The 23,104-nt window shown below is 36.8% G+C and overlaps 1 protein-coding gene across 1 annotated transcript; it reads right to left on the reverse strand.

The window, feature by feature from the left end:
* Positions 1 to 765: 765 nt before the first annotated feature.
* On the reverse strand, positions 766 to 20,702 carry LOC133854375 (uncharacterized). The gene is made up of 5 exons (XM_062290561.1): positions 20,137 to 20,702; positions 9,939 to 10,064; positions 2,869 to 3,020; positions 2,543 to 2,702; positions 766 to 1,297 (listed from the first exon to the last, which is right to left on the reverse strand). Exons 1-5 carry the CDS (start codon positions 20,629 to 20,631, stop codon positions 1,103 to 1,105), a joined length of 1,128 nt encoding a protein of 375 aa, XP_062146545.1. The 5' UTR covers positions 20,632 to 20,702; the 3' UTR covers positions 766 to 1,102.
* Positions 20,703 to 23,104: the final 2,402 nt, after the last annotated feature.

Below are 23,104 nucleotides of genomic sequence, written 5' to 3' on the forward strand. Positions count from 1 at the left end.
GAAAACCTAGTCACTACCGAGTAACGGCTAGTAGCCGTTACTCAGCTCCTGCTCTCCTTTGGCTACTCTTCCATCATTTCTCAGCATTCATCCTTGGGACTCAGCATACACATGAACCTAAGATTGATCATCAGCATCCTAGACTAGTCTGCACAGCCAACCTGCAGCAGCATTCCTTCCAGGATTTGAGCTGCATTTTCACCTCCTGGTTTCCTGCCTTGTTACACGGACCAAGACATCCTCTTCTCTCTTTGTTTCTATTTGTTTAATTTAGTTGTTGTAAAGTATTGTGTTAGTTTTCCAAAACTAATGTACATTGATCAATATAAATAACATATCCTCCCTGGTTTGGTAAATTAACCAAAACCAGTTTCTGTTTAAACTTTCAGGAAAACAGGGAGTGGAGAGGGGAGGTAAGGGCCAAAGCCCATCCCCCCTCCCTATCGGCTCAAGTTGAAGGAGGAGAGTTTTAGAGGGGAGGTTTTTTCGACATCATTGGATGTTACCACTTTCATATCTGAAACTCTGAAAAACAAAGGCTATGCCCACTACAGTTTTCTTTATCAGTAATGGTGAATTCTGTGTAAATGAACATCTTAAAAAGGTAACCCCCCAATTAAGATTCCTTGAATAACATTTTACTTTAGCAATTATGGCTCAAATGCCTCTGGATATATCAGTTTATTGAAGAATATATCAAGCCAAAAAATATATAATTGATCATTAATGATTTTACAGCAATCATATATCAACAGTTCTACAAAATTGATCACTAATAAAATGCCTTTAAACAAAATGTTTACAAATATATTTTTCATGATCTAAAGAACAAAGACATGCCAAACCTAACTATTATTTTATATAAGGCCTGAAAATAAGACCTGGTTTGACATTAGCCACATAATAGAAAATATCATAGGAAATTAAAGATACACGCACACAAGCAGTTATTCTAACGTTTGCTGCCTATTAAAATGGTATAGAAAGACTTGATTGAATTAGCATAGTGCTGGTGAAGAGATATATAAATCTAAGTTATAGTGAGTTTAGTTTAATAAAGAGGCACGAAAAAAATTAAAAGACAACCCTTACTATGCACTAGCTAGGAAACATCCATTTTGTCACTAGTACCAGAATGTTTTGCTGAAGTTCCATGCTCAATCAACCGCACCTTAATGGCCCATCTCTCCATATCTTCCCATGCTTCGCATATCATGCTCTCCTTTTCCCAGTCCCATATATCCTTTGAAATTGAGATAGTTCCTCCTTGGTTCAGTTTGTTGGACGCATCAAGTCCCTATGTGGCAAATCAAAGAAACTTTTGGACAATTTTTTTAACAAATAAAGCACAATATAGTAGTAAAGGCTCAGAAAAAAAGTACAATTTAGTGTAGTTCTTATGCATAACCAGACACCAAAAGAAAAAAGGGAGAAAATAAATTATCAAGAGTATGCAATTTGAAATTGCTTCATTATTTTAAAAAAATCCTGTATGGTACATATTCAGCAGATTAAATTGAATCACCCTCGAAAAGTTAGAGGCTCACTATAAATGACGAGATAGCATCACTTTAAAGAATTCATGAAATACCCTGTATTGATTTTGTCTTTCTTCGATCATATATGGTGATGGATGCCTGTCTAGAACTATACTGCTCGTAGGTATTAGACTGTTCCCGTATTATATACAAATCAAATCAACAATTAAATTTTCAAGCGACATCTAAACAGGGCCAGAAGCACCTTTTCCTGTTGTTCTTCTAGTTACTCTTCTAGTGAAATCCCAAGAATTGAGTGGAGAAACCATTTTAAGAAGGACAAGCCCAAAAAAAAAATTCAAAGAAAAGAGGAGAAAGAAAGGAACCAGTTAGATTGTTTATTGTGAGATGGTAAGAGGTATGTTCTAAAGTGAATCTTAAATTCATTCAGTTTACATCTCCCTTCCATTGCTGGAAAACTATAATAGTACGGTGAAAAAACGGGGGAAAAAAAAAAGAGAGAAAGAAGAACGAGGTAGTGCAGTAATCAGATCGAGCTCATTATGATACAAAGCCACATAAGCAGTATCAACCGCAGATACATTTACAAATTGAAGTGCAGTTGTAGACTTACTAATAGATATGTAATAATAATAATTGTTTATAGATACATCATGTCATGTAAATTCACAACCAAAATCTTTTTCTTTCTTTTTTTGGAAAGTAATTCATTACCAAGATCACTAAAATGAAAAAGTGGAAAAAAAGAAAAAAGAGAGGTTATTTAATGGGGAAATTACAATTTAGCTTCCCAAACTACCAGTCATTCTACGAATAGCCTCCCGAACTATCAAGGTTTGGACTCTGGCCCCTCTAAACTACCAAAACGTTTGAAAAATACCACTTTTGACAAAATATGCCCATAATATCCTTGCCACGTGTCATTTTTCAATTAAAAAAAATTAAAAAACTAAAAAAAAAATTGCAGTTCTTATATAGCAGAGGCTTTGCTTAGATTTGGAGGGAAACTGACTTTTACAATTTAATTGGTGGAAAAGGATTACCTCCTTTGAAAAAGGTAATAGGTGCAACAATCCATCAGCATATTCTGACATATCAACACGCAGTTGAAGAGATTGTTTCACAATCAAAAGTGCCTTATCCATATCAAGAGAACCAACTTCCACCATCCTCCTTAAGACTCTAGCCTGGAAGGTCTTCCCCCTGTGCAGAAAGTGAGAATTCAGATTTTGGTTTTTATGCAACTATTGGTAATAAACATATAAGGGAACCAAGAACAAAGTGCAAAAATCATTTTAATACAACGAATACGATTGCAGCAAGGAATCGATACCAAAGTAGGATTAATACATAAATAGCAGCACCTAACCTGCTAAGATCCCTGAGTGGTGATCGAAGTTCTGGGGCAGGTATAATCCCAGCAAGCATTGCAGACTCCCCCAAACTGAGAAGAGATGGATGCTTCCCAAAGTAGAAAATTGATGCTGATTTAATGTCATAAATACCATGTCCCCAGTATATCTGTAATATTATCTGACTTCTATTACAATCTTACACCCAACAAGAATTATAAGAAAATATCTGAAAAATAGCAGGGCTATGATATTGGGAATAGGATTCTAGGAACCATTTCCTGGTTAAGATTTTGTTTTGTTACATCAAATAGTGTAATGGCGCTACGTCATTTAGAAATTTTAAATGATGTGACAACATATACACCATTAGATCCGTAAAATATAATTTAGACCATGAAATGGTTCCTCTCCATTTCACTTCAAATTGAGAGGATCTTGATTTGTTATATTGAACCCTTCACATTGTGAGTGCATGAAGTTATTAAAGCTTTGGCTGTGGGCTTTAAGAATTTAAAATAATTGCCAAATGGGCTACCCAAAAGATAGTGTAAGAAGAAACAATGCTGCCAGTAAAGAAACCATACCATCTATCCATCACAAAAGTTTAGGAAGAACATGGTCTATAAATTACAAGCCTCAGGATTTATGCCAGAAAAGTTGACATATGCCACCGGATCCTTCCTTTTGGAAAGGGAGGATTAGGAAAATCCTATTGATTGCAGCTTTCCCCAAACCTCTAGGAAAAATCACGAAAAAAAAAAAATTTGAATACCATCTGTCAACCCAGAATTAACGAAATCTTTAAGAATTTGATTCTGCATTAGCAACTTCTATTTTTTCTTTTTCCGTCCCTTTCTTCTTTTTTGACTGGAAATAGAATAGTTGGCTAAATCAAAAAACCAAAGAATGTTCAAGGCCAAGGTAAAGATGTTTGAGTAACAGTTATTTGTGAGATCTTTTTGACTTTACCACGACCTTATGACATTATCTTACATTCATATTAGGGTTAGGCAGCCGGCAGAAGAACCAAGGAGCTCAAGCTAGGCCTGTTTTACAGTTCTTCAAACCTCAGCCTTTATTATTAACAAAGACGAGCCAAGCTTAAATATGAATTTTGAGCTTGTCAGTTCAATCAGCGCAACTTGGGTTACACTCGTAATCCCTTACCCTGCCAATTAGCTCTAGCTTAAATACCTCCTTCGATTATAAGAACAGGATAGAGGGCAAAGTCTTGGATTCAAGACCAATTGGGTCTGTATAACTTACCAATAAATAAAAAACCTACTTCAACCCAACAGAAAATGACAAAAGGAGGGGGGGGGGGGGGGGGGGTGAGGTTTTGCTTAATAGTAGTCTAACTTCCATAAACTTTTTTTTTCTTCTTTTTTTTATATATTATAAATCCTCTTATTGGTGGATGTAACAAAGATCAAACCCTCCTTTTGCAACATAATTTCTTAAAAAAAAAAAAAAAAAGGTCATTACAATAAATCTTAAACAAGCATTCGTAGGCACTCTTTTGAATGAAAAAAGTCTCCAACTATGTTTTTTTTAAAAAAAAACCATTTTGCAAAGTAAATGCTAACCTTCTAGTCTATCCTTTATGAAACCCAAGAAAGAACACTTGCTCTAACACATGGTTTCGAGAATAATGATTGAAGATATTTGACAGAATATAGAACAATCTTGATTTCCCTTGGGATAGTAAGAAATGTTTAAGCCTTAAGGAGATCAAGATATGAGGTTCAAATAATGGGATTTTTCATATTTGATTGGACTTGTAAGACAAGTCCAACCATACAAATCTATGGTTGGTTGTACTTTTGCAACCTATTCATGTTTGACATTCTTTTATTTTTTTAGGTTAAATACCTTTTTGGTCCTTGTGCTTTGCATTTTTATCAAACTGCTCCTTAGGTATTCCCTGCGACCCACTTGCAGGAGAGAAGGGGTCGCGGGGATGGGGTCCCCCACGACCCACCAGCGGGAAGGTGGTTCACGGGGGAGACTTTATCCCCGCGACCCCACCTGCCCCGGGATCTCCCTGTTGACGGGTCGTGACCCACCCAATGCCTCTCTTTTTTTTGCCTATTTCTTTTTTAATTTTTAAGTGATATGTTTAGGTGGCAAGAATGGACATGTGGCAATGTTTTATTGGTTTTATGTACCAGCCTGACACATGGCACATAATCCGTTGACTTTTTTAACGGAATATGGACGGAAGGAGTAAAACGATAAACGGTGAAAGCACAATGATTGTTTCTGTCATTACTAGGGAACCAAAAAGGTATTTAACCCTTTTTTTTCCATTACTAGGGGAGATCTATTCGTCCCGTTGATGAAGAGATGTATTTTGAGCTAGGACCATGATTCAGCCAATAACTGGACTACAACCTTTATGTTGACCATGATCCTTGTCTAGTTCCTTTTCCTCCACATCTTCATTGCCTAAATTTTTTTTCATCTCTAATATTGACAGTGCAACCTTACATTTACGAATTACGAAATGGTGATTAGATCAATAGGACTAGAAAACAACTATTTCAAAAAGTCTAATAACTTGTAACAAATATGAGTACAGTAACTTAGAATTGAAGAGGGGGGAGGGAAGAAGTCAGTTAGAATAACAAGTGAGCTAATATTCTCAACCCACACATGACACATCCAGCTAAGAAATTTAAACAATAGACACATTAACTTCCAACAGATAAAATGACACATCCACCCTCTTTCTCTTTTTTATTATTATTTCTTTCTTTCCTTCTATATTCTTCAAGTTGGTACCAGAGCAATTGATTCCTAGGAAAATAACCGAAAAAAAAAATATATATATATTGAAATGTTAGCCATACAAGCACTGACAAGAGCCATATGAATGCTGCCATTAGCATAATGGAAAGGGCTCGGTTTTTTGCTCACAATCTCATGGAATTCACAAATGTGTTTGTTGAAGATGGTAGAAGATCATTCGAAGGTTTTCTTGGTTAAATCTGAAAAACACAACCGGAAAAGGTGGTGCAAATCAGTTACTTTGGTCTTGATCCTTAGTTTTTTCCTGGATGTAGTTTGTACGGATACGATTAGAGTAAGCAGCATGTTCTGTATTGGTTTCTAAAGAAATCCCAAGTTTTTGGTGGTTGCGGTAACTGTTCTAGTGGCCATGTATGGCGGTGGTGAAAAAGAGCTAAAATGACAAGTTGTTTTGTTTGAAGGGAAGAACAACATATCGTATGTTTTGCGAACGATAGACCGCATAAGATGCAGAAAGCGGCACGTCATGTAGCTTGGGACCAAACATAAGTTGGCCTAAACAATAGATCTTTTTGAGCAAGCAAAGAAAAAAAACAAACAAACAGATGTTGCTCTACTTGTGTTGTTTGCATAGTTTATCAAGTATGATGTGTGTTGCCTAGTTTATCTTCAATATTTGATATTTCATTGAGCCTAGTGGTTGAGTATTGGAGCTATTTGTTTGGATGTCTTATCTCAAAATGTCATAAGTCAGACCTCATAAAATCACAAAAAGGGGCTTAATTATATTACTTGGTTGCAGTCTACCATGTTATATATTAAGAGTAAGAGAAAATGGGATATCTGAATGGTAAAATCCCTGAACCCCAGTTGGATGATCCTATTTATGATAAATAGTAGGCAGAAAATTCAACAACTATGCCATGGTTATTACATTCTATGCAATCAGAGATTAATCAGGGTTATCTATTTCTCTGCACTGCAAAGGATATTTGGGATGCAACAGCACACACTTATTCAAAGATGGGGAATGCAGCATAGATTTATGACTTTAAATGACATATTCATGGGACAACCCAGAGTGAGTGGTTTGTAGCTACCTGTTTTCATAAGCTTCGTGGTTTGTGGCAGGAATTGGATTGTTATCAAAACTTTCAAATGCAGTGTGCAATGGATGCAATAACTATCCAAAGAATAATAGAAAAGGGCGTACTTTGAGTTCATTGCTGGTTTAAATTTTGAGTTTGATCAGTGGTACCATCCACCTTTGAGTAAGTGTTTTGTGCCTATGGACGTGATGTTCTTTGGATCACAATCTTATTTTTCGTCTACCCAGACTTCTCTTCAAGGGAAGAGCAATAATAAAGAGAAATTCTCTATGAGTCATTTGTTTGTTCCTGCTACTTTGCCAGAACAAGAACATGAAAATCAATCATCTACTAATGAGGCGTGTGAGCCACCAACGAAGTTGAAAGTTTACTTCATACGTCATAAGAGTATGACCACTCCTTATTCTCCTTGCCAAGCATCACTCTAAATCAAGTAATTTTACTTCTATCCATGCTTTAAACTCTTCAACACTTGTTAAAAACATAGACCTTCTTATTACACAGTTCAAAGGAGTCAGATTATGTACTCAATATCTTATATCTAACTTTGTTTCTTATCAACATCTTTTACCTTCATATCATACCTTTATTTCCAAATTGTCTTTCTTGTCTATTCATCAAAATTTATAGGAGGCATTTAGTGAACTAAAGTAGAGGGAAGCAATGCAAGAGGAGATGACAGCCCTTCACAAAAAAGGCGGTTGGATGTAAATGGATGTTTACAGTGAAGTATAAGGCCAATGGTTTCGTGGAAAGATACAAAGGCTCGATTGGTTATGGCTTTACACAAACCTATTGCATGGACTATGAGGAGATGTTCATTCCGGTAACAAAGATGAATTCTATTTGATTCTTACTCTCATTGGCAGCAAATTTAGATTGACCACTTCACCAATTTGATGTGAAGATTGCATTTATTCGTGGAGACCTACAGGAAGGCGTATACATGGAAGTCCCTCCTGATCTTGAATTCCCCTCGGCCAATAGTAAAGTGTGCAAGCTGAAAAAGGCATTATAGTGACTATAACAATTTGTAGGACATGGTTTGAGAGATTTTCCAAGCTATGTAGAGATGTGGTTATAAGCAGGGTCAGGCTGATCATACACTTTTCATCAAGCATTCTCCACAACGAAAGGTAATTGCTCTTATCGTTTATGTAGATGATGTCATATCGGTAAGAAATGATGATGAAGGAATGTGAAGGTTAAAAAATTATCTTACCAATGAGTTCAAAAAAAAAAAAAAAAAACTTGGGCTATTTGAAGAAGTTTTTGAGCTTTGAGGTAGCAAGATCAAGACATGGTATATCTATTTCTCAACGAAAGTAAGTTCTTGCTCCGCTCATAGAAACAAGATGCTCGGTTGTAAAGTAGTTGATAATCCCGTACAGCAGGAGTAATAAGTTAGGGGAACCCCTGAAAATTGTGAGAGTCCTCTAGTCGAAAAAGGAAGATATAAATGATTAGTTTCCAAATTAATTTAATTGTCTCATACACATTCGGACATTGCCTATGCAGTCAGTGTGGTGAGTCATTTCATTCACCATGTAAGTCTTATATGAAGGCGGGCTATTGGATTCTTTGTCACTTAAAATCCTCACTTGGTAAAGGTTTGTTTGTTGTTTTCTCAACATCATCACTTGAAAGTAGAAGCCTATACAGATGCATATTGAGCTAGATCAGTTATGAAATGATAGTATTGTTAGAGAATATGCTTCCTATATTGAATGGAAATATGTTGAAGTTTTTCTCCATATAATTATGATTGAATATGGTAGGAGAATATATGATATTGTATGTTACTTACCTTTTATAGGATTCCTTACTCCAGAGACCCTCGTCCATGCTTACAGCTTGCACCATATTTTTATTCCTACTCCAGGAACCCTTGTAAAAGCCCATGCCATGAACTTTTGCCCTTCACTCAAGGACGCTCATCTATACTCGCACCTTGCACCTTTTTGTCCCTACCACAAGGACCTTTGCTTGTGTTTGCGCCACTCCACTATACTGCACACCACCATCGGCTCTGATACCACTCAACAATCTCCCCCTCATGTGTGAGTCTATTATCACATTGCTACAAGTATACTTCAGGATATTGCACATTTATGCTAGGTAATTTTGTTACTTGGCATAGCAAAAAACAATCGGTGGTTGCTACATTGAGTGTAGAAGCAAAATTCAGAGCCATGACCCATGGAGTATGTGAAATATCATGTTTGAAGATACTGTTGAAAGAACTTGGGTATGGTTCTAAAGATTCCATGAGATTATATTATAACAATAAATTAGTAATTAACATTGCTCACAATCCAGTCTAACAAGACCAAAGCACGTTGAGATTGACAAGCATTTTACTAAGGAATTGTCCGCAAGCTTAATTTGTACACCACATGTAAAGACAGGAGAACATCTTGTAGATATTTTGGCTGAGGGAGTTTCAAGTAGTGTCTTTCACACAATCTTAAGCAAGCAGGGCATGCAGGATATCTTTGCCTTAGCATGAGGGGGAGTGTTGATGTACTACATCTATTTGTATATTATTATGATATTGGAAGGCAGTTATGTAATTGTATATTTTTTTTAGGCTATCATAAATAAACCGTTAGCAGAGTAGGAACCCTAATTTTGAGTCCTCTTTTTGACAACCTCCCTCTCCCTTCTCTTCTTTCTTTCTTTCTTAATTTTCTTCTATATTATTCAAATATGATAACTATTCCAAAAATCCTAATAACTTGTAACAAATATGAATACAGTAACTTAGAATTGAAAAGGGGGGAGGGAAGAAATGAGTTAAAATAACAAGTGAGCTAATATTCTTGACCTATATATATGCTAAGGAATTTAAACAACAGTGCCACATTAAATTCCAACAAATAAATTGAAAATACAATATCTCCAATGTTTTCAATTATTGCACTTCCTAGAACCCGTGGATGGGTGGGTGGGTGGGGGTGGGGACAGGAAATATGTTTCCAAAGATCGAGTTTAAACACATTATGTGCAAGATGCAACTATATTAATCCTGTTAGCATCTCTTCAAAACTGTTTGGTGCAGAAATAATCACATTAAACAACATGAACTGACAAAAAAATTGACAAAGCACCCCTCCTCCCCCCGTCCCTCATCTCCTGTCCCAACACAAACTAATACACATGAGGGATTGAAGAGACAGCATCTCGTGATAAATTAGATTTAGAAGAAGCATAGTTGACCAAACCTTATTCACATAGCAGCTCAGAATTCTCCTTTTTGACATTGTCCTCTCCAATGCTAGCGCCAACACCATCTCAACTATTTTTCTCGGAAGAGTGCGTTCATTCTTTAGGAAGGTGTTTTTGACAAGCTGCAATGTGTTTTAAGAACAGTCAGGAAACAATGGCATAAATCAAAACGCATAGTGTTGAAATCAATTAAAAGAAGAAAACTGAAAAATAGCATCACACTTGATTCCATGTCAATGTTTTCAAAGGCACAGGATGATTCAACCCAAGAACAACTATATAGGCCAAGGTCTCAAGAATTAAAAAAACAAAAAAACAAAACAAAACAAAAAAAAAAACAAAAAAAACCTTATAAATGAATAGTGAAGTAATCAAGACTGTGTTTGGTAACGGTTTCAAAAAGTCTTCTCTTTTCAAAACCAAAAACCCGTTTTCTCAAACATTTAACAAGCAATTCAATTTTCAAAACACAACACACTTTTTAGAATTTTTCTTTTTTTCATAAAATTTTTCACACCTTATAAGAGTATTTTGAGAAAACGGATGCTTAATTTTTCAAGAGTAGGGGCTAACTTGTCACTTATAAAAAGATTTTTTTTAAAAGAGGTGGCTGCGTGGCCACCTCTATCAAATAGCCACCTGGCCAAGGGTGGCCACGCAGCTACCCTAACCACTTATGTTCTACTAAGAGGTGGCCGCACAGCACACTACCACTCTATTTTTAAAAATTTATATTTTTTTTTTTATAAGTAAGAAGTCAACTCTACACATGTTTGTGTTTTCTCAAAATAATCATGTTTAGTTTTTGTTTCTTTGAAAAGACAAGACACTTTCCAAAAAGTTTAACACAATTTTTTTAGGGGAACTCCACAGAAAACATTTTGTCAAATGTGGACCCCACAAAAAACAGTTCTCAACTTTATATCACATCAAAAACTTTTTCAAATCAAAACACAAAAAACACTTTTCAAAATCATTAATACCTCAAATGTTTGTATTTTTAGATAAAAGGTATCCAATCAAAATAAACACATACAAATGTAATCCTCTCAACATTAGCTATTATAATATCCTAAAATTGTACCCATCAAAAAAAAAAAATTTGTTAACCTATCAAAAAATAATATCCTAAAATTGTGAAAAGCAACTATAGGAAAGATAACTTTGTTTGAGTATTATGATTGCAGGGCATTGTTTTCTATTTTCTATGTCAATTACTTCAACCATCATATTAAGAGATAAATTTGTCATCAATCTCGATTAAGCCTTGATGGAAGTCAAATATTTCACAGAGTATTATCATGCATTGGCGGAGAACAGACAAATGTTCCTCTCCTCAAAGCCCTTTTTTCTTTTTATGCCTTTGGTGAGACTGCAAATGACGGCCACTATACAAATTTGTTAGTTTGGGCTTTATTAACGCACATGACTCAACCACTCAAGACACTTCTCATCCTATCCGTGAGTCTAGTGATAAAGAGATAAGGAATAAGACCATGAAGAGATAGAGATAGGAAGACATTGTAATCTAATATAACTCAAACTCAATGTATAGATGAGGAAGAATTATACTTCAATATGAAGACATAGAAGAGGTAGAGTTGTAGTTGATTTTATATATTGTAAATGCTATATATATCAATCAAAGCTCACTGAAATGAGTACTGTGAATCAGATTATACAGCAAGGGTTATTGTGTTCTATTATGATATCAGGACCTCATATAGACCACCGTCTTTGATCCTTATGGCTGACTCTACCTCCACCACCTCTTCCATGGCCTCACCGCGCCACCCAACCAATCCCATGTTTGTAGTCTTCACCGTCCCTAACATGAATCACTCCCTGAATATCAAGCTCTCCAAAGGGATGACTTGGAGAGGGCAAGTTCTTGCCTACTTCCACGGTCAAGATGCGTTCGGGTTCTTGGATGGCTCATCTCAACCACCTGCCCAAATTGTTCCCAATACTAGCACAGAGCTGGTGCTCTTTCCACCATGGCCAATCCAGAGTATCTTGCATGGTGCCAAAGGGATCAAATGATCCTTAGCGTGCTAATTTCCACGCTCACTGAGCCTTGTGTTGTTCATGATGTAGGATGTGCCATTGCCCATGCTTTATGGACCACATTGGTCACCATGTTTGCCTCTCAAGCCCGGGCTCGCGTCATGCAGATCTACTTTCAATTAGCCACTATCAAGAAAGGGAATACCTCTATCACTGAGTATTTTCAGACCATCAAGACCTTAAGTGAAACCCTGGCTGCTGCTAGCCAGCCACTAAACGACTTTGAAAGAGTCTCCTTCCTTCTCAAAGGTCTCGGATCCAAGTATGACCCGTTTGTTACCTTTGTAACAACGCGTGTGGATCCTTTATCCATCGATGAGCTTTATGGACATCTTCTTGCACATGAGATGTGTATTGAACAACAGCTCCCGTCCATTGATCTTGCCCAGCCCTCTGCTAATATCTCTTCTCAATCTACTATGTCTAGAGGTCGATGTTTCCGTGGCCATGGCTTGTCATCTTCCTCTGGTGGACGAAACTACTATCGCGGTCGTGGTTCTTTGTCAATCAATTGAGGTCGTGGCTCCTACTTCTCAAATGACACTGCCTCTTCATCACAGCCTACATGTTAGATTTGTGGCAAGCTAGGCCACACTGCACTACGGTGCTACCAAAGGCAGGATTCAACACCTCCATCTGAATCTTAGCACAGTCCACATGCTTTCTACTCTTTCTACTCTTTCCCTGCCCTACCTAATGAAGACAACTTGTACCCCGATACCGGGGCAACTCATCACATTACCAGTGAGCTCCAGCATCTCAATCTCTCTTCTGAGGCCTACGATGGTCAAGATCAGATCCGTATAGGAGATGGAACAGGTTTGCCTATAACTCACATTGGTTCTGCATCTCTCACTCTTACTCGTCGTCAATATCTACTTAAACAACTCCTTCATGTTCCTTCAATTTGCAAAAATCTTCTCTCAGTTCGTAAATTTGCTCATGATAATTGTTTTTTGAATTTCATTTATCTTATTTTGTGATTAAGGACAGTCAAACCGAGATCCCACTCCATCAAAGCCCAATTAAGGATGGGCTCTACCAACTCCATGCTTCGCCTAGTTCTTCCTCTTCAATAAAACAAGCACTTGTAGGTGAGCGAACCTCCACCAATCACTGGCACAAGCGCTTAGGTCATCCTGCTCTTCGAACAGTCAACCAAGTCTTACCCTAGTTTCATCTTTCAGTTTTCCCTAATAGGGCATCGACTCCTTGCACTGTCTGCCCTCAGGCCAAAGGACGTCAATTGTCATTTTCATTTTCTACTTCAAGCATATGTAAACCTTTAAATTTATTTTTTTCAGATGTATGGAGTCCTTCTCCAACTCTTTCTATCAATGGAAATCATTATTATGTGTCATTCATAGATGCTTTCAGTCGTTTTACATGGGTCTTTCCCATTCAATCTAAATTTGATGTTATGCCCGTGTTTCTCACATTTCAAGCCATGGTTGAACGCTTACTAAACTCAAAAATTAAAAGTGTGCAACAGATTGGGGTGGCAAATATCGCAACCTCCATACCTATTTTCAATCCATTGGCATCCTCCATCGCATTTCATGTCCTCACACGCATCAATGGCAAGGATGCGCTAATAGAAAACACCGTCATCTTATTGACACCATGTTGGCTCTTCTAGCTGATAGTCATCTTCCCAAAACCTTTTGGGATGAGGCGTGTCTCATTGCTTGCTACCTCATTAATAGGTTGCCCACTCCATTGATGAAAAATAAATCTCCCATTGAAAAACTTTTTACCCGCACTCCTAACTACGGGTGCGTTTGGGATTGCGATTTCATAGACAAAAAGTGCGATTTTAAACCAAATCGCAAAAAATAAACCGTTTGGAAATTGCGTTTTTAAAAAATTGCGATTTGAAAACGCATAAATCTGTTTCTTCAAATCGCAAGCAATTGAGTGCTTTTTTGAAAATACAAAAATATAAAAGGCTAACTTGCGATTTTAAAGGTCAAACTGCGATTTTGCCAAACGCTTAATTGCATTTTTAAAAATTACTTTTTCAAATCGCAAACCCAAACAAATCCTACACCTTCCTTAAAATCTTTGGGTGTGCATGCTTCCCTAATCTTCGACCCTATAACTCTCATAAATTCTCTCTCCGTTACAAACAATGTGTCTTCCTTGGCTACAGTCCAAACCACAAAGGTTACAAGTGCTATCACACTGAGTCCAGCCGCATATATATCTCATGGGATGTGGTGTTTCATGAAATTAATTTTTAACAAACTAATATCACTATATTCAGAAGACATTTTCAGTACAATATAGAAAAATAAACTCACAAGTTTCTAGAGCTTCAACTATAGATTCAATGACTAACAAATAAATAACTCTACTGACCAATAAAAGAAACCGAAATTTGTGGTTAACTTTAGCTAACCTCTTAAAGTATATTATGCAATCAAATAACTTTGTAGTTTTACAACAAAATGTGAATGACCAAACAAGATAGCCAAGCAGTTTGCTTAAAAAAGCAATGCCGCCAAAGCGAGCTAATCAGGCTGGTTGAAAGAGTCAAACATCACCAAGAGGACAGTGAATGACCAATAATGGCTGAACTGTGGCCGAATTAGGCCCATCAAATGGAAAAACAAGCCCAACAATAATGACCTCATGGTGGCCAATATCAGACGTGTCAATTGGGCAAATGCGTCCATAGTGACTAGGATGGATATCCCGTATCCGAAAACTAGTAGTTCGCCCTGTCAATCCTCCAGGGCCCAAATAACTCGATTTTCTCCCATGAACTATTTGCGTTAATGGATTAGTTCGATCCAAAACTTGAGATAGTGGGTATAATCCGAAAAAGCTCCAATTCTGATAGGAGTCATCAAAATTTTGGCACTTTAATATGATAACCAGCAGCACTTTGACAAGTTGAAACTACCCAATGCATTAGTTCATTTACCAAAGGAGAAGTAATCTGGAACTAAAACAATCACGGAATCACACAAAATTCCCAAGTCCTATGTGACGTCCCACATCACCTGGGAATGGAGATATGCTTATATGTATAAACGCACCCTTCTTGACACAACACGTTTTAAAGCCGTGATGACCATGAACCTATCAAAACTCCGCAGTTAAGCATGCTTCTGCAAGAGTAGTACCAAGATGGGTGACCTCCTAGAAAGTTTGGTTCATGGAAGCTAAAAGCGGACAATATTGCGTCATTAGGGGTGGGTCATTACAAATGGTATCAGAGTCATTGCCCAACCTGAGATGGGAAGAGCGTGCACAAGCTTATGAGGGTCGCCAGCGGGCACTTGATGAGACGCCAAGAATGGGGTGATCCCATGAGGGTCACCAGCGGGGACTCTGGGTCCCAAGAAGAAGTGATTGTGATATCCCACATCGCCTGGGAATGGGGATGTGCTTATATGTATAAACGCACCCTTCTTGACACAATTCGTTTTAAAGCCGTGATGGCCATAAACCTATCAAAATTCTGCAGTTAAGCATGCTTCTGCGAGAGTTGTACCAGGATGAGTAACCTCCTGAGAAGTCTGGTTCAGGGGAGTCAAAAGCGGACAATATTGTGTCATTGGGGGTGGGTCGTTACATCCTAATCAAACTATACCGAGCCAAATCATTTATGCGTTCATACTTCTACCCAAAACAAACCCACTATTACATTACAGCCTCAAAACAATTTCCTGTCGCATGGACATGAACTTGTCACACAATTTAAAGACAAGAAAGAAAAAAAAAGTAACAAGGATGGTAGAAAGACTTTATATGGAGAAGTTTAACACTAGAACATCATCGATTTCATCAATAGAATGATGTTTGATGTTTGGAATCACATCAACTAGATCTATGTACTAGCGAAGAAAAGAAAAAAAAACAGACCTACCTAGTTCATGACAGAAAATAGATGTAAATAATGACAGTTTTTGGATAATTTCCAAAGTTATTATAGCATTCAACAACAACCTTTTTTCATTTGGATAAAGGTCAAAAGCATTGGTCTCTTTTCTTTTGCATAATTAATTCTAATTCGAGAAAGTTCCTTACTAAGGCAAGCTTAACAATAACTATGACTTAGGAACACAGCAATTATGTTCCAAACAACAAAATCTTCTCAATTCTGAACAGTTAGCATAGCAAATCAATGAATATCATGTAACAACAAAAATAATGACACAAAATTTACAAAATATTCAATCATCCTGGACAAAACGACAAAAATAGAGATATTACGAATAGAATTCCATTACCGTGAGAAGGAAAATAAATTCGATTATTAGGTTGCTAAAAGGGGCCCTGTACTTATACAGTGAAATGAAAAATAGCCTAGACACATTCTGAGTCAGCACCAAAAGAATGTGTAAAATATACATACCATGACAATCTTTGAGCATCTTCTCATACTGCCAATCTACTATAATTAGATATAACAACATAGTGACATTCAGAGAGTAAAATATAAGGACTGAATCGACCTCTGGTTTACATATAATTTTATATATCAAAAGAACCCTTTACACAAGTGTAAAGAGTCAGTCACTAAATCCATCTTGAGCCTTGTGGCAAAATGTAAGCATGGTACAGTACATTCCATTTTTAAGAGAAAGCAATAACTAGAATCCCTAACAACATAGATTTCATGGTCGTTCGCAGAAAACTATACAGAGTGGCAAAATCTTGGCCATTCAACACTATCTTGGGCCAGAGATCTGCTGCGAAGAGATATAAGAAAAACCCGTATGAAAGCCACATGTTGTGCTTGTAGTTGTAGAAGCATTTGCTAGTGGATATGGCATAGAACCATTTGGCTCCATTATTGTGGAAGCCTCAGTAAACCTACGCCCATAAAAGCGCAAGAAGTTTAGAGATTCTATCACTGGCTGAACCAAAGGAGTCCCACCTTCCAACATTCCAACAACATTAACCATATTCGGCCTAAGCATTGGTTCCTCATGAAGACAACACAAAGCAACACGCACTAATTTCTCCACCTCTTCCCTTGTTACCCGTCCCTGCAGCCTTGGGTCAGCAAGCTCCAAGTACTTCCCTTGTTCATGCATCTCTAATGCAAGTAGAGGAAAATAAACAAGCACTGACCTTAATGATGATGAAGAGTGGCCACCGTCGCTATTACTGTCATCCATGCTATGGCTTTGTGATCGAATTAAACAATTTTTTCTTCCACTCACAAGTTCAAGCAGTACCATTCCAAAACTATAGACATCAGTTCTTTCAGAGATTGCAGAGTTGGTTAGCCATTCAGGTGCAAGATAGCCACGAGTGCCTCTCATTGTTGTGAACAGACCAGACTGTTCAGGGCTCAGAAGCTTTGAGAGCCCAAAATCAGAGATTTTTGCCTGAAGGTTGTCATCCAATAGAATGTTCTCTGGTTTGACATCACAATGGATGATCTTGTGTTGACATCCACTATGCAAGTATGCAAGCCCACGTGCTGTTCCCAGCGCAATATCAAACCTCTCTTGCCATTCTAAGACTGGTCCACTGCCAAAGAGAGTCCGGTCCAGTGAACCAAGGTTCATATATTCATAAACCAATAGGCGTTGTCTGCCTTGGACACAAAACCCTTTCAATCTAACCAAATTGACATGGTGAATATTTCCAATAATTGCAATCTCAGTGCAGAAATCTTTTCTCCCCTGAACACCTAAATTGGTTATCTTCTTTATGGCCACAACAGTTTTATCAGGCAGCGTACCCTTGTATACAGCACCAAACCCACCTGATCCAATCTGAGTCTTAAAATGATCAGTTGCCACCTCAAGCTCCTCATAGCAAAACCTTTTAGGTAAGCCTGGGATGTAGAAGGAATCCAAGTCTTCGGAAGAATGTGAGTTGAAGCGGCGTAACTTTATTTCTTTACTCTTGGAGAGTCTCCATCTCCTCCACCACAGAAAACCTAGCGCCACTAACAGAAAGAACCCAGTGAAAGGTAGAAGCACCAGAGCAGCTACGGGAACCTTTTGTCTTTCTTTACTAAAACTGCTACTACCTTTGGGTTTTAGTGTATTTGATCCAGCAAGAGTTTTGATGTAGCCCTGCAGGTCACTTTCACCAGCGTTGCTTGATATAATGGACCCCAGCTCATTTTCAAGCACATAGCAAGAACCAGATGAGTTTCCATAGAAAATTCCCAAGCAGGAACAGTCCCTTGAGCAGAGATCTTCACAAACTGACAAGTTCACACCATAAAGTAAAGGCTCCGAGAAATCAGTGGAAAAATAATCTACTCCATAGCCAAGCCACAAATATGAAACAAGTGATGTGTTTACCTGACTCTCATTATTGGTTGAGTTACAACCAAATGGCAGAGAGTAAGAACCATCACTTGGCACACAGCCACTCATATTCTGTGAACCTACATGGAATCCCAATGGACATGAACATATCGGGGTTCTGGACGGTGGGTTGTCGGTACACAATCCAATTTGGCCACAAATGAATGGAATTTTACAGTCATCATCTGGCCCAAAAAATTCCTGAACCCACTTGGCACTAGAATATCTACTGACACTAAATTGCCCTGATGCACCCAACTTGGCAATTCGGAAGTCCGCTGGCGGCAAGATGAGCTGTATAACAACCACTGACTCATTATGACCAAAGAGATAAAGACCTGTTCTGTTTATTGCCATGTATTCCACAATATAGTTCGAGTTGATATAAGCGTTTGTATCCATTGACAATTTCCAGTATGTCTGCTGGTTCCATTGCTGTAAGGCATCAGAAGTACTTATCATGAGCCTGTAATCACCAGATGATAAGTTGTAATCTGATACGGCACTAGATAGATATGTCCCAACAGCTAAGTGCTGTCCTATCACAATTGTGTCCGTGGGATGGTGGAAACTCTCCCAAAGCGAACCATTGGAATGATCAAGTAAGACAAGATTACCCATCTCAGTTAACAGTAATGCATATACCGATGACTGTAATGCCGGAGTTGACCATCTGGGCTTGCCATCTTGATCAGCTATTGCAATCCCTTTGGTCGTAAGAGTGACTGTACCAGACTCCGAGATGGGTGCATCACGGTTAGCAGACCAAATGATTGTGTTCGATGCCATATGGATGACACACAAGTAGAAATTGGTTTGTTGAGCACCGGGATTGAAGATAGCAGCTGTGAATGTGCCGTTGTGGGAGGACAAGAAAGCACCATGGTTGTCAATAAGTTGATATTCTGATGCGGTGAAATTGGGATGTATGAACTCTGAGGATGGAAAACCAGAGACAAGGGTAACGACTAGAAAGATGGCTGGGAAGAATAAGAAGTATCCCATGCAGAGGTTTAATGGAATGAATAAGAGAGAAAAGTAAGTGGAGTGTTTGATGAAAAGCTTAATGGTGAGGGTAAAGATGGTTTGCTCTGGTTTCCTCCATTTCTTTCCTCCCAATCCCAGATGGGTTTTGTGTTGACTATGAAACTCTCTAACCACCAACCTGATTCTAATTGGTGGCCAAGATTATATTTATTCAAAGCTAACATCAGCCACGGATGTAAGGTGCAATAATTATAAGTGCTGGTCAAACCTGAGTGCATATTTATTTATTCTAAGAAGATTGGTGTTTCATGCATTAACACCATTTCTCCCCCTATTTTATTGCCTTCACACTGTCTTGATTTCCTTAAATGCTACACGCACGATCATAATTCCTGCTCTCTTAAATTATACCAATAATGCAATTTGCTAACCTGTTGTTTCTTTATTCTGAGCTAATGGCGTAAAGTGCATCGTGCACTATTTCCCTTTGTTAGTTCTTTTATGCATATACTAATCCATCAATCATTGATCTATAAAATACCCTTCTCTTTTTTTCTTTCTTCTTCTTCTTCTTCTCTTTTTCTTTTTTTTCTTTTTTTCTTTGGGAATGGGGGAGAGAGAGAGAGAGAGATTTGAAGTTAGAGCCTATCCAATCTCCGCCATGCCGCTTTACCATCTGAGCTATGACCCAAAGACCGTAAATAAATAAAACTTTTTCTTTAGACATCAAAGATTTCAACGATATTAGCAATAACTGATAAATGATAAATACCCATTATTCCAATTGGTTGAAAGAAACCATCAAACACATGGTCTGCAAAATAAAAAAAATTCAAGTAATTACAAACTGCACCTGTTGGGTAATGGTGCTGCCGCCCCCAAGAGCCGAAAAAGACAACACCGCACGGGCAATCCCGACCGGGTCAATCCCAAAATGCCTGAAGAAGCGCTGGTCCTCGTAAGCGACAATGGCTTGCCACACATGCCAAGGATAAGAACTGGCTCTGACTTCGGCTTCTGCGGAGAAAGCAACAAGGTTTCTCCACCGACTGGGAAAATCCGGTAGGAAGACATTGGAGAAGAGCCGGAGGCAGAGAAGGAGCGAAGAAAACGCCAAGAGGATTAGTATTTCCGCAACGACGTGGTTGTTTAAGGAGTTCCGAGAGGAGATCCGTGCCAATGGGGGGATCGAGTGGACTCGCCTGCGCACTGGGTTGGAACGAGTTGGAGGTCTGTGGGTGAAGAAAGGGAGTGAATGTGGAGTAGGTGAAAGACATGGGTTTGGGTTTGGGTTTGAGAGATCGAGTTTCAGTTGGAGAAGAAGATGGCGGATGGCACTGAAGCTCATTTCTCTCTCTTTTCACACACTGTTTCAGTTCATGGATTCGGTAATACAGTTAAAATTCAACCGTTTGTTTCACCAAAATTCAAAAAAAAATTGCAAAAAATAATAATAATAATAATATATCACTAATTATAATTTAAAACTAATCTTTTTAAAAAAATAAAGATAATGTACTTCTTATATGATTAAAAGACAAATAATAATTTTATGAAAAATGCAACATACTATAAGTCTATCTAATCTTCATCCAAGAAAGCTGACATTATACTTTCAATTAAATCTTCGATTAATTTTTTTTAAATAAAAAATAATAATTCAGTGGTTGATTTAGAATGTCACGTCAATATTGTTATATAATTGCAGGATAAAAATATAGTATCTATTGTTACTATCATTTTATATACTAAATTGGAAAAATAAATATGTTAACCCAATTTTTTTTTTAAAAAAAAAAAAAAAAAAAAAAAAAAAAAAAAAAAACTGGATCCTTATTATAATTTTAAATTTTTAATAACTCCATGGAGGAAGTTGTGAATCTTATTTTAATTTTAGGATTTCTCAGTTAAAAAAAAAAAAAAAAAAAGTCTAGTTAATAAATTAATTTTGGTCAAAATGACTGCAAACTCAAGTACAAGCTATCGCAAGTAATAAATTTTTTATGAGAACGAGGTCGATTATCAAATTATGATAAACACTCAAGTCAAATCTCTATTCAAAATAAATAAATAAATAAAAATGACTTGGATGTTTAGGGTTGTCTTAACATTCCATCAATTCCTACAAAAAAGTGATTCCTTCGTTAATATTCTATTTAAGCTCAAGTTCATTGGTTGAACAATATTCCCTAATTCAATATAGAATAAAATAATTAGTGTAAATAAGTTATGATAATGCTTATTATTAAGGATATAAATTTCCTACGGACCGATTTATAATAAGAAATTTATATCCTATTATTAATAAAATAATGCACATTTAAACTATTGTCAATCATTTTTTTGAAGTTTACTCTCCTAAAATAATATTGTTCTTTTGCATTAATTACAAGTGGGGTAATATAGTTCTCTACACTCCAATAAAAAGCTAGGGACAGAATTTATAAAATAAAAATAGTATAAAATTCCAAAGTCAACACTAACGTGTTCAATTTTTTATGCCATTCTTTAATTAATTAACAATAATATATATATATATATATATATATATATATATATTGTGCCGGCAAGCGGTGGTTGCCAAACCCTATTCACCGGATGTAATCACATTTTCAGTTTAATGCCAAATGAACAAGTCCAACTCATTCAATTTGCAAGTTTGTTTTTGAGATCCAGTGTATTTTACAGGATCATTGATCTCAACCACCAAATCTTGGTGAGAGACCAACCCATTATTATCTGACGGGCACAATCGAATTGCATTTGTTTTTGTTTTCAATGCCTTAATTATTGAGAATCATTACTAGAATTAAGGCCCGCAAATTTTGCCATGAATTGTGAGTCGGATATAAATATAACATAAAATTATTAGGTTATGGTCGAGTGATTTGACCCGTTTAATTAAATAAATTGGTTAGAATTGACGTATATAATCTTATACTAATTCTTTGATTCAACCCAAACCTAACACATAAACACGAATGGACAACTTTAAGCAGAATTACCTTAAATAAGAAATTGAGCGAATTCGTTTTACGGTTAAGATTTTGTTTTGTTGCATCTAATGACGTACATAATGCTAAGTCATTTAAATTTTTAAATGACGTGACAATATATATTTGTGAAAATGTAATATAAACTATAAAATGAATTATCTCAATTTCACTTAAAATATAAGGGAAATAGGTGGTTCACCATGGAGGTCATATAATTCCATTAAATTACTCCATTTTCACAAGCTTGAGATTTTCTCTGTCACGTTAAAATTTGAAAGAGTCCAATTTTCAAAAATTGGATTAGAATTCCCTACAGTGTCTTTGAATTATAGATTCTCAAATTATGTGAAATGAGTATATTGTCGTCAGATTCTTATACTATATGTTGTAAAAAAGCTCAGAGTTAAAATTGTCTCGTAGTATCTAAAATTTTTTAAAATTATAATGGATCTTGATCCACAAATTTTTACTTGCTTATGATTTAAGCAATTTGTCAATTTTAGGCGTGATAAGAGTCGACCAATCAAAGCCCCTTGAAAGTCTCAAACTATGCATAAATTTCAAAATGGCTTCCCGGTTTCGGGTGATTTTGGTTGAAATTAGTGTAAATGACACTATTCTGGATTTATAAATAATGTTTACCAAAATTAGTGTAAATGACACTCTTCTTTTTCTTTTCTTTTTCTTTTTTTTTTTCCTTTTTTTTGGTAGGTTTATAATGAATAATTTGAGTTAAAGAAAGACAAGTAAGAAGAACAGATTGTTTCCGTAATAGTCAACTTGATAAATTAGTTGCCGACCAACGACTTTAGCAATATAAAACGG

Source organism: Alnus glutinosa, chromosome 1 (assembly GCF_958979055.1).
Source record: "Alnus glutinosa chromosome 1, dhAlnGlut1.1, whole genome shotgun sequence".
Taxonomy (NCBI): Eukaryota; Viridiplantae; Streptophyta; class Magnoliopsida; order Fagales; family Betulaceae; genus Alnus; species Alnus glutinosa.

Coding starts and splice junctions, on each gene's coding strand:
- LOC133854375 (XM_062290561.1), bottom strand. CDS start 20,631: ATGAGCTTCAGTGCCATCCGCCATCTTCTTCTCCAACTGAAACTCGAT. Junction 10,065..20,136: donor GCAGCACCATTACCCAACAG/GTGCAGTTTGTA, acceptor AACACATTGCAG/CTTGTCAAAAACACCTTCCT. Junction 3,021..9,938: donor TGAGCTGCTATGTGAATAAG/GTTTGGTCAACT, acceptor ATAATATTACAG/ATATACTGGGGACATGGTAT.